The sequence below is a fragment of the Kryptolebias marmoratus genome, linkage group LG19 (genome assembly GCF_001649575.2).
Source record: "Kryptolebias marmoratus isolate JLee-2015 linkage group LG19, ASM164957v2, whole genome shotgun sequence".
In the NCBI taxonomy this organism is placed as follows: Eukaryota; Metazoa; Chordata; class Actinopteri; order Cyprinodontiformes; family Rivulidae; genus Kryptolebias; species Kryptolebias marmoratus.
In genome coordinates, this window is record NC_051448.1 from 20,646,783 (window position 1) to 20,657,386 (window position 10,604).

The following is a 10,604-nucleotide window of genomic DNA, read 5'->3' on the forward strand; positions in this document are numbered from 1 at the left end:
AAACATATCTAAACATGAGCTAAAACAGTCAAAATAGTAGCTAAAATAATCAAAATAAAAACTAAATAACAATTAGGCTAAGACAGTCAAAATATAAGCTAAGATAAACTAAACTAAACTAAATGTACAGGAAGGCTAAATAAGATAACATAAACGGAAACATGACAATGCTAAGCTAAGGGTACAACATGACTAAAGTACCAGAGGCCTGCTAACAGCCATCATAATAATTACTAAGATAAATCAGCTAACATAAACTGCTAAACTAAAGGTATCAAGAAACTAACTAACAGTACCAAGGCCTGCTAACAGCCAACATAAGCATTACTAAGATAAATAAGCTAACATAAACTGCTAAACTAAAGGTACCAAGAAACTAACTAACAGTACCAAAGCCCACTAACAGCCAACATAAGAATTACTAAGATAGTGAAGGAGGGAGCGGGATAACAGAGATGACTCAGAAACAGCAGAAAGTGCATGCATGTGTGTGTGTAGAGGCGGTGGAAGACTATGTTGTGCATGTTGTATGTGTGTGTGTGTGTGTGTGCGTGTGTGTTTGCAGATAAGTCCATGAATCACGTCACAAAGGCCATTGTCTTTGATAATATGATGGAATGTTTATCAGCCAGCCCAGAGCAGATCCACAGCTGTCCTTAGGCAGAGGGAGCAGAACATCTTGTTTACATAAAATCTGGGAAGGAATTTGAAGATAGTTGACCAAGGTCAACCTAGGGGAGCCAAATTCACAAAGAGTAATTGTTTTGGTTCAGGCAGACATTGTGATTTCTGTCAGCCTTGAAAGTCTTGCTGATACTTCTTAATGGTGAATCCAAACAGTCAAATTTCAGATCCATTCTGCCTGATTCGAGCGAGCAACTTTTTCAAGATGTAACCATATTATGAGTTCCAGAACCGCAATTCAGTCAGCGGTCTTGTAAAAGGATCGCATCCAACTTGGGATTCAGCTCCTGTAACCACACAGTTTGATTGTTGACCGCCAAACCCATGAAACGAATTTGACGATAAGTCAGGTAACTGCTTAATCCAAACAGCAGAAATCCTGTTATCAAAAGGATCATCCAAAGAGAAAAAATGTCAGACAGACAATTATTCCATTTCCTCCAGAAATCTATTGTGTATCCAGCAAAAAATGTCACCTCAGGGTAAGTCAGAGCTCTCCCAAGTTCTGTCTTCCCGTCAAGAAAATTTGATCAATTGCGTTGAGAGACCAGCTGACCAGATCCATAGTTAAAAAATTTTGGAGAATACGTAAAATAGAGGCTCCGAAAGAAAGCAAGGAAAGCATGATAGAAAATGGTAAAAAAATGGGCTAAATTTGAAGGTGGTAAGCCATTCAGAACATTCCAAGTTTATTGAACTTGGGTGGCCAGTGAAAGTGTCATTTCAGACTGCACCTGAAAAGTTCATTCTTAGTTAGTCCACAGCTTTAAAAACTCATGCAGTATTGAAAGAAAGTAGAAACAATTGATTCTTTTGTAATATAAACTAGGATTGTGGTTACATTTTGCTAGTTAATTTATTAATAAGATTTGCTTATCAATCTATGAATTATTATTTTAAACTGATAAAAAATTAAGTTATAAGACAACTGAGCTATACATACCTTTTTGTCCATCAGTGTTCCAAACACCCAAATGAAGAAACCCTTTAAAAACAATAGTAACACATTCACTATTACAATCTACATTTTCACTATGTTAAAAGTAGTAAACACTGAAATATAAACCGTCAGCATTCATAAACACTTATTATTACCTGCACTGAATTGGAGCATGCAAATGCAATATGAATTTCTCTGGTTTTTGGAGAAAGCATGGTTCCAACTCCCAAAATCCAAGTTAATCCAAAAAATGGTGTGAGTACAGCAAGAGTCCTGGTGATAACCTTCAAAACATGCTTTTCATCTACTTGTGGAGCATTCTCTCCAACCTTTCTTGTCAACATTTTGTTAATCACCAAAAACACAATTATGAGGTTGATGACCACTATCAGAAGTGCAGGAATCAAAAATGCCAGTAGAGCTTGGGACTCATTCCAGTTGAGCCAACAGACAGCAGGTTCTTGAATGTATTCATCTGAGGGTGCGGTTACAGCTATGGTTGTTGTTGCAATGATGAGTGGTCCACCATATCCCAAAGAGAATCCAATGGCCAACATGGACCTTTCAGACAATCCTCCATGAAAGAGTATGACCAGACGGTAAAGCAACAGCAGGGCTAAGGCTAACATCCAGAAGAACAAAGCGAGGTAGAAAAAATGGATAAAAAATGTGGCTACTATACATGATGGGATTTTCAAAAGTGGGATTTTCTTCTCATCATCTGACATTGCAGCTCCAACGAAAAACCAGATGTTTGCAACCAGGAGAGACACAGCAATGTTAACAATGGAAACGTGACGCAAGTAAGATGTTGTGTTCTTCTTTATTCTTTTCCATAAAATAGCTTCGGTAAAGAGACATATGACTAAAGAACCCATGGATATGCCAACTCCGATGTAGGTAATAGAGTTCAATAAAGGCTCATCAGGGCTGTCAGATGACATAAGAATAGAGAATGAGGTGGTGTGGTTGCAGTTGCAGCTGACAGCTTCACTTTCGTTGAATAACAATGAACAGCCCTCACTGCTCCATCCACCAAGACCATCAAAGAGGGCGAAGTTCCAAAAAACACATTTAGGGTTTCCCAGACTGTCATTTACGATATCAAATGTTAATAGTATATTTCTGATGGCTTTTTGTAAGCGAATAAGAGTAACCTTTCCATTGATAACTTTGAATGATGAATTGGCTTCATCTCTTGCAGGAAGGACGTTATCCATGGAAGCAAATGTTATTACAGTGATTGATATGTTTGCTTCATTAGTCTTTGGTATGTTTATTTTCACTGAGGAATTAAAGTTGCCACTGAAAGTGTTTGTGAATGTAGTTTTGTTCAAGAGAATATAAGGTGTTTGAATGCTGAAAGATCCATCAATAAGACGGGTTGATATAATCTCAAAAGAGTTCAACAATGAAGAGCTGGCACTTTTTACTTCACCATTACTTGTGTCTCCTTTATTGTTACTATTTTTGTTGAGAGTATCCCATGAATGTTTTGCACTGTAAGATGTGAGAATGCCTGCAGTTTCCAGGATATTCTATATTGGAGAAAACAAAAAAGCATTTTTTAGGTTTAAAACATGTATTTCATGACAAACATAAATATCAACAAAGAAATTTAACCTACCTCCATGGATTTTTTGTTTATTGGAATAGACGATGTAGCTACATTGTTAAGAATCTCAACAATCCCATTAATGTTATTTGGAGACTTAGTTACATTCTCATTGTTACTGACAGTCACACCCTTGAGTTGCTCCAAGAAGTCTGGTAGTGTTGAATCACTCAATCTCTGTCACATTTGATGAAAGAAAAGTTTAGGATTACATGTTATTTTAGGGTTTATATATACATTTCACAAGTTTATATGTTTTCATTAGCAAAGTAAGAAAATCCCAGGTTAAGTTTGGTACATTTGCTTGTCCTTAAACTGACTAAAGTTAAAAGTACAGATGCTTCTACTCAAGTCAGAGTAGAAGTCAAAATTTATGGATTCCAATTACATGATTGCTAACATGAACCTAGCTCGGGTTGTATGTGGATACTGTGTGCGGATAAAGATACTCTGTACAGAAAAACATTGTGTGATCCGTTGAGGTATGTTAGTGTAAAATAGAACTTTAAGATTTTATTATCTCAGTTACAATATGAACAATATTACTCAAATAGCTCTGAGCAGTTGAAATACAACCCCACTTCTGAAAAAGTTGGGATGCTGTGTGTTACGGCCAGTGGCCTTGTATGTTTTTCTTTTCTTTCTCTTTTCCTTTTCTGTGTAGTTGCAGCGTCTTGCCTACTGGCTCCACTGTGAGAACTGGATGCAGCCCCCCCTCCTGTGTCATTTCCTGCAAAGGGCCTACCGCAGATCTGATTGGATTATTACTTCATGGCCCCACCAAACCCTGAAGGGGTCTCCCTATTTAAACATCAAGTTCCTCATCAAAGGTGTGCTGTTCTTTGCTTTTTCAGCTTGCTTCTTTGCTGCATGTCTGATAGCTTTAATGGCTTTGTCTTGCTGTGGCCTTTGTAAACTTTGAATGTGCCACTAGAATTTGTTTGGAGCTCCTTGGTGTGTTTAACCTTCGGTCTTTGGTCAGGTTTTAATTTGTTAAGAGCTTTGGGTTGACTTTAAGATAGACTTTGTTTTAATTTTTAATTTTTTTTAGTTTTAAGAGTGGTTGATGTGTTTATTTTTTAGGTGATTTGTTAACCAACACCTTTTAGTTTTTGTTTGTTAAAAAAAAACTGAATAATAGACGCTGGACTATTAAACCTTTAAAATCTGGTTTTAATGTTACTTCTCCTTCCCCCTGGCTGAGCCAGGTTGTAACACTGTGTAAACAGCAAATACATACAGAATCCAATGATTTGCAAATCTCAAACCCATATTTCATTCAAAAAGGAACATAGTAAGCGTCTTAAATGTTGAAACTATATTACCTATATAACAGCTATATTTAAGTCTTTATTTCTCATAAATTTACAAATTGGTTAAAAAAAATTCATTTTCACTTTGTCATTATGAGCTTCTGAGTATAAATGAAGGGGGGAAAATAATTTAAACAATTTTAGCATCAGCTACAAAATAAAATAGCTAATTATGAAGGGGGTCTAAAATTTTTTCTGAAGTCACTGAATTGAAGAGATAAAAAAAAAATCCTTTTTCTATCAGTATTTTTTTTTGACTGTTTTTATAAACTTAACAATATATTAAGTAATACAGTACAGGTCAGAAAATAGTGCACAGCAAGTGCTAGAGTTTTTCTTCTATCATCTGGTGTCAGAACGGTCATAAGAATTACATCACCTGAGACTGACTGAGAAGAATCTGAACATCTTCTATGCAGTGGTCTTCAGTGTCTCTACATGCATCCTCTACGCAGGGTCCTACAGCCTCAAAATCTACTGGTCCATTACCAAACATTTTACTGGTACAATAAAAATCTATAGAGAAAGAAGAACAGTTTTATATGATTCTGAAAACTAGAAACCATTACTCAAATCACTGAGAACAAGGGAAAGAACAAATGACCCCGTACTAATCTACTAAAAGCAGGAACTACAGCCATACACTAATAAATCATTACAGTAGCTGTAGAATGAAATAATGCAAATGAACAATATACAGTTTACTTACCTTGAGTAACATTACAAGGATTCTTATCTGGGTTTGGTTTAGTGTACGAAATGTTGCATACTTTTCTTCCTACTAGATAGTACCTGGAATAAATTTGGAAAGGATCATCAAAGAAAAAAATATTCAAGTGAAAAACATAAAGAAACACAAAGACTGTCTGCTTTGTTTTCTAGAATTACTAGCAGGGATCTTACTGAATTTGGATTTCTGTCCAATAGCACTTTCTAGCCAAATTTCTAGGGTCAACTGAACAAAATAAAAGTATTTTTTCTTTGTTGCTTTTATACTTTTGGTTCACTTAAACATAGTAAATAAAGATCACTGAGCTGTTCCAAAGTACCTTTTGACATTCCAACTTCCTCATATATCCAAGGCTTTAATGTGATGTGGTAAAAAAAGCATTTTCGGTCATTTAAAAATATATATTTAGTTTTAAAAACAGTTTTGCCATTTTCCAAAATGATATATTTGTAAAGTATAATACCTTTGACTACTGTTGTCCATGATGGCATCTGAACTTTGACAGACATTTTTAATCTTTGAAATAAAAATACAAGATCCTTTACAACTCATGTAGAGGCAAATATTTAAAAAAGTATAGTGTAGTGTAGTATTTTAATTTAAAAAGTGAGTCATACCGTTTGTGTGTTTAAAACCCAGGTGGCTTTCGTCTGTGAACTACTGTTGTGACCTGTGTCTACTAAAATATCATTAGTTTTTGATGTTATCAGCAGCATGGGAACATAGTACAAAGCAAGAATGAAGAAAAAAAATTAACATGCAGCAAAAAGAATTAGCTCAAAAACTTTTTCACAAGTCCTTATCTGACACTTTTTACCGTACACAATCATTTATCAAGAACATAAGGTCTCTTACCGGTATCACAGACAGAAGCAGAAAGAAACTCTCCCTTTGTTTGATTACAGCAGCAAATGTAGCAGACTTTGCTCTTTTCGTAGATCATTGAGCAGCTGCACTTGTAGGAATCACCAGCCACTAATTTCATAAAGACACTTCTATCCGCTAATAGAGAACACAGCACAAACACAAAATAGAAAAAAAAACTGTTCAATTTAGGAGCTCAGTTTTTGTGCTACCATTGAACTTCACTGACAGGATAGGATCAGTTTGCAACAAGCTTCTAAAAAAAATGTTAAGGTCATTTGAGTTGCTTCAAAATTTCAGGAAACTTTGCAAAGTCAGTTTTAATGATGTACATATTAAATGCTAGCTTCAAGGACATAGGGTCCTAGCTATATTCTTGATCTTTGTCTGCATGTTAAGACATAACTGTCATATGTCTGAAATTTCTTGATAATAATCACACAAGTTTAAAAAACATGCTTTAAATTATGGAGGCGAAAAACTTGTTCACCAAATGATGTAAAAATCAGTTTGAAAAGGTTGCAACATTCACACCCACTCTACACTACTCCAGATATTTCTTTAATGTGAATAAAAGTGTGAATGGTTGTTTGTCTCTATGCATCCCTGTGATGGACTTGCGACCTGTCCAGGATATACCCCACTGCTTGCACAATGACTGCTGGAGATAGACACCAGTTCCCTGCAACCCGGAAAGGAGAAGCCAGTAAAATAAAATGGATGGATTGATATTTTTTCTTGTTTAAGAATTTCTTCCTGTCAAAACACATCCGTGCCACACCCCTAGGTGGCGAAAACATTCACAGTAACATCAAAATATAGGGAAAGAGCATTTTTAGCTTGGATAAGATTTTTCAAAGCAAATGTGTCAATATTGGCTGTTGACTTATAATATTTTCGCCCTTTTCTATGTGAGTTTGTCTCCATTCATGTGTTTATTTGTCTGTACTGTTAGCAATATATCTCAAGAACCACAAACGGACTTGGATGAAACTCTTAGAAAGTAGTCATTCAATGTACATCAATAATTGATTGTTAGGAGTGAACCTCATCCAAGACAACTGCCAAGCAACATTAGCAAATGTGAAATTTGCTATGACTCGGCTAATTTTACAGATAAAGAGCTCATATTCCGTGTGGTAGTGTCAGGTTTGGTGGATGGTTGGACCCAAATGCAGGCAGTACACGGAGAAACTCAAAGAAAACCTAATTTATTAACACAAACAAAAGGCTGACGGGGCAGTAACTACAACTAAATAACAAAAAAGTATAAAAGCAGGATTCTAGGAACACAAGGGGTGAGACCCAAAGAAAAACCAACAGCACATAGGAGTGAAAATGAACCAGCAAGTAAATGAAGGAGATGATCAGGTTTTAAAAGACTGAGGGTAACGAGGAAATGGAAACAGGTGATTGATTGGGAACAAGGGACAGGTGTAAGTGGTGAGGTAGGTTGACCAAACTACTGAGGGAGAGGGAGAGATAGCACAAGGAGCAGACTAACAAAGAACACATTAAACACTGGAGAATAAACATAACCACAAGAAACAATAAACCCAATACAAAAGTGAACCCAAGACCCCCAAATCCTGACAGGTAGTAGCTGAGCATAATCCCCAATACATATTCTAAATGCTAACTAAATGTTCAATTTATAACAAAACTTTCAGAAAGTTTCATTGGCTGTACATCAACAATTGATTGAAATTTGAAGACATCCCCATTCAAGATGGCTCCCACAGCAAATTGACCTTTGCCAACACAAAAATGGTATAACTTGCTCAAAATTACAGATAATAAAGTTTATGTGGTAATAGCTGAGAGTCATCCACTACAGTACACATACTTTAATAATAAACATATCTTGCAAAATGTGGTTGTAGCAGCCATCTTAGGCTTTTCTTAAAGAACTGCTAGGTCTTTAGTTTTATTTATTTGTTTTGATACCATTTACAATCTCCTCTCAGTTATTAAAAATTTCTGTACACAATTTTGGTTTTGGTTTTCTGTGATACAACATGATAGTGGACATGCATAGGCTCATATCTGTGAGAATCTCAGTTTTTGTGGCATTTCTTTTGTGTTCAATTCAAGATTTTATTCCTTTGTGATCATGTCTAGTTCCTTGTTTGTCTCTTTTCTGTTTCCCCAGTGTTTGTTTTTCAGTTTCCACGCTCACATCCTGCCTCACCCGCTTAACTGTTTCCTCTTGTAATCAGTTCAGGTATTTCTGTTTGTAATCTTCCTGTATCACATACAGTCTCCTCTCTCACAACTTACCTGGAAAATGCTTAACAGCTTTATCCCTAACAGAAACGACTGGGTAAAAGCACCCAAATTAAATCTGAGCTGTACCTGAACCCTTTGGAATACATCGAGAAGCTTTCTGAATTTCTAACATCAGTAGTCAAAATTATTGTTACTATAAGTAATATATAGTTAATAAAATTGGAACACACTGAAATCAACATTTTTTTCTCACCTGATATTTTTTTAAATTGTGGTATTTAAACTTGAAACCCCTAGTGGATTTTAAGAAGCTCTGTATTCAAGTTTAACTCAACCAGTGAAGGGGTTAATTCAAAATGGTACAGGTAAATTTGAATATCCAAATTATTTTACTAAAGAAGACCAACCAGGGATAGTCAGCCCATCAGACTGTGAATGGCTTTACTATCTTATTTGAAAGTTAAAAAATAATTTGCAAAAAGACTGTAAGCCAGTGATGAAAGTAACAGCTTCCTCTTTGTCATGTTGGTGGTAAATTTGGACTCAAAACATTTTTGGAGGTGCTCTTGCTACAGGTCTAACTGGCAGTTTCACTCCATACTACTTTGAGTATAGAAATATTATTAAAAATTTGAGCAATTAGGCCTTAAGCCAAACATTGTGAAAATCTCTTACATGACACTGAAATACGAAAGTCTCACCTTTCAAATTCCCCTGCAAGAACAAAAATAATAAATTAGTCTTGGCGTCAGAAGAATTGTTTGGTTTAATTTTTTACTAAAAATAGAATACAGATTTTTTTCCTCTTGAATTTTTAGTAAACAAATCAAGCAGGTTATTGTACAAAATAGGTCACACACTTTGCATTATATTACTTTACAATTTCAGAAAGTCTAACTTTGTTGTAGTTCAGTAAAAAAAATTATCAGAGTAAAATATTGTACTGACCTGATCCATGCACACACCTCCAATAAAACCAATGAGAAAAAATAAAACCTTGGTCCACATTGTTACTTTGGATAAAAGAAGAAACAAAACACAGATTGTTAGGAAGATAAGAAATAAATATTGCTTCTTCTTCTTTAAGCTGCTCTTTTTAGGGGTTGCCAGAGATCATCTGCATCCAGCTCAACTAATCCCAGCCTGTCACACCATCATATTGCATCGGGATTCCTGCCTTATCTCATCTGTCAACCTGTCCATCGCCACAGCAAACAAGAACGGCTTTAGTGCTGATTGTTGATGTAACCCAGTCCTTACTCCCATAGTGCACATCATTGGCCCTATTGTCCCTGACGCGTTTCTTTTCTCTCTGTCTCTCTGTCTCCTGAACTGTCCCCCCTCTGCTTTCGTAATTTTTCGGAACTTCTTTTTTACATATTCCTCCAAAAATTTTTGAACTATGGATCTGGTCAGCTGGTCTCTCAACGCAATTGATCAAATTTTCTTGACGGGAAGGCTGACCAAAGGAGAGCCAGCCTGCCCTGAGAAGACATTCTTCGCTGGATACACATTGGATTCCTGGAAACATTGAAATCCTGTTTGTCTATCGAGTCCGTCTGTGGAAGACGTGGAAGATCTTTACATATTTGGATTTTTGATAACAGGATTTCTGCTGTTTGGATTAGGCAGTTACCTGACTTATCGTCAAATTCGTTTGATGGGTTCGGCGAACTACACTCAGACTGTGTTGTTACGGGAGCTAAATCGCAAGTTGGATGCAATCCTTTTACAGGATTGCAGGCTAAATTGCGGTTCTGGAACTCATGAATAATATGGGCTACATCTTGGAGAAAGTTGCTTTGCTCGAAAGGTCTTGGAATTTGGCTGTTTGGATTTGCTATTGAGAAGTATCAGCAAGACTTTCAAGGCAGACGAAAACAAGTCTGTCTGAACCAAAACATTTACTGCTTGTTTGTGAATTTGGCTCCCCCTAGGCTGACCTTGGTCAGCTATCTTGAAATTTCTCCTGGAACTATGTAAACAAGATGCTCCCCTCTGCCTAAGGACATCTGTTTATCCGTCCAGAGCTCACTGATTAACTTTCCATCATTATCAAAGACAATGACCTCTGTGACATGATTCATGGACTTATCTGCAAACACACACACGCACACACACACACTAACAACATACACACACATACGCACACTTTCCGCTGTTTCTGTCATCTCTCTCACTCAACCTCCCCCCTTCTCCTCCTTCCCTCTCTCTCTACCTTAGTTAGTA

The 10,604-nt window shown here is 36.3% G+C and overlaps 1 protein-coding gene across 1 annotated transcript; it reads right to left on the minus strand.

The window, feature by feature from the left end:
• Positions 1–1,088: 1,088 nt before the first annotated feature.
• Positions 1,089–9,832, minus strand: LOC108245454 (adhesion G protein-coupled receptor F5-like). The gene is made up of 11 exons (XM_017432377.3): positions 9,324–9,832; positions 9,077–9,089; positions 6,138–6,284; positions 5,900–5,961; positions 5,746–5,798; positions 5,262–5,344; positions 4,932–5,068; positions 3,252–3,416; positions 1,780–3,162; positions 1,628–1,669; positions 1,089–1,418 (listed from the first exon to the last, which is right to left on the minus strand). The coding sequence occupies exons 1-11, from the start codon at positions 9,381–9,383 to the stop codon at positions 1,374–1,376; spliced, it is 2,190 nt and encodes a 729-aa protein (XP_017287866.1). The 5' UTR covers positions 9,384–9,832; the 3' UTR covers positions 1,089–1,373.
• Positions 9,833–10,604: the final 772 nt, after the last annotated feature.

What these genes read in the sequence shown, in the direction of transcription:
- LOC108245454 (XM_017432377.3), bottom strand. Translation starts at nt 9,383, where the DNA reads ATGTGGACCAAGGTTTTATTTTTTCTCATTGGTTTTATTGGAGGTGTG. An exon ending in TGCTTCTGTCTGTGATACCG is followed by an intron (nt 5,962 to 6,137) that starts GTAAGAGACCTT and finishes ATGATATTTTAG; the next exon opens with TAGACACAGGTCACAACAGT. An exon ending in TAAACAAAAAATCCATGGAG is followed by an intron (nt 3,163 to 3,251) that starts GTAGGTTAAATT and finishes TCTCCAATATAG; the next exon opens with AATATCCTGGAAACTGCAGG.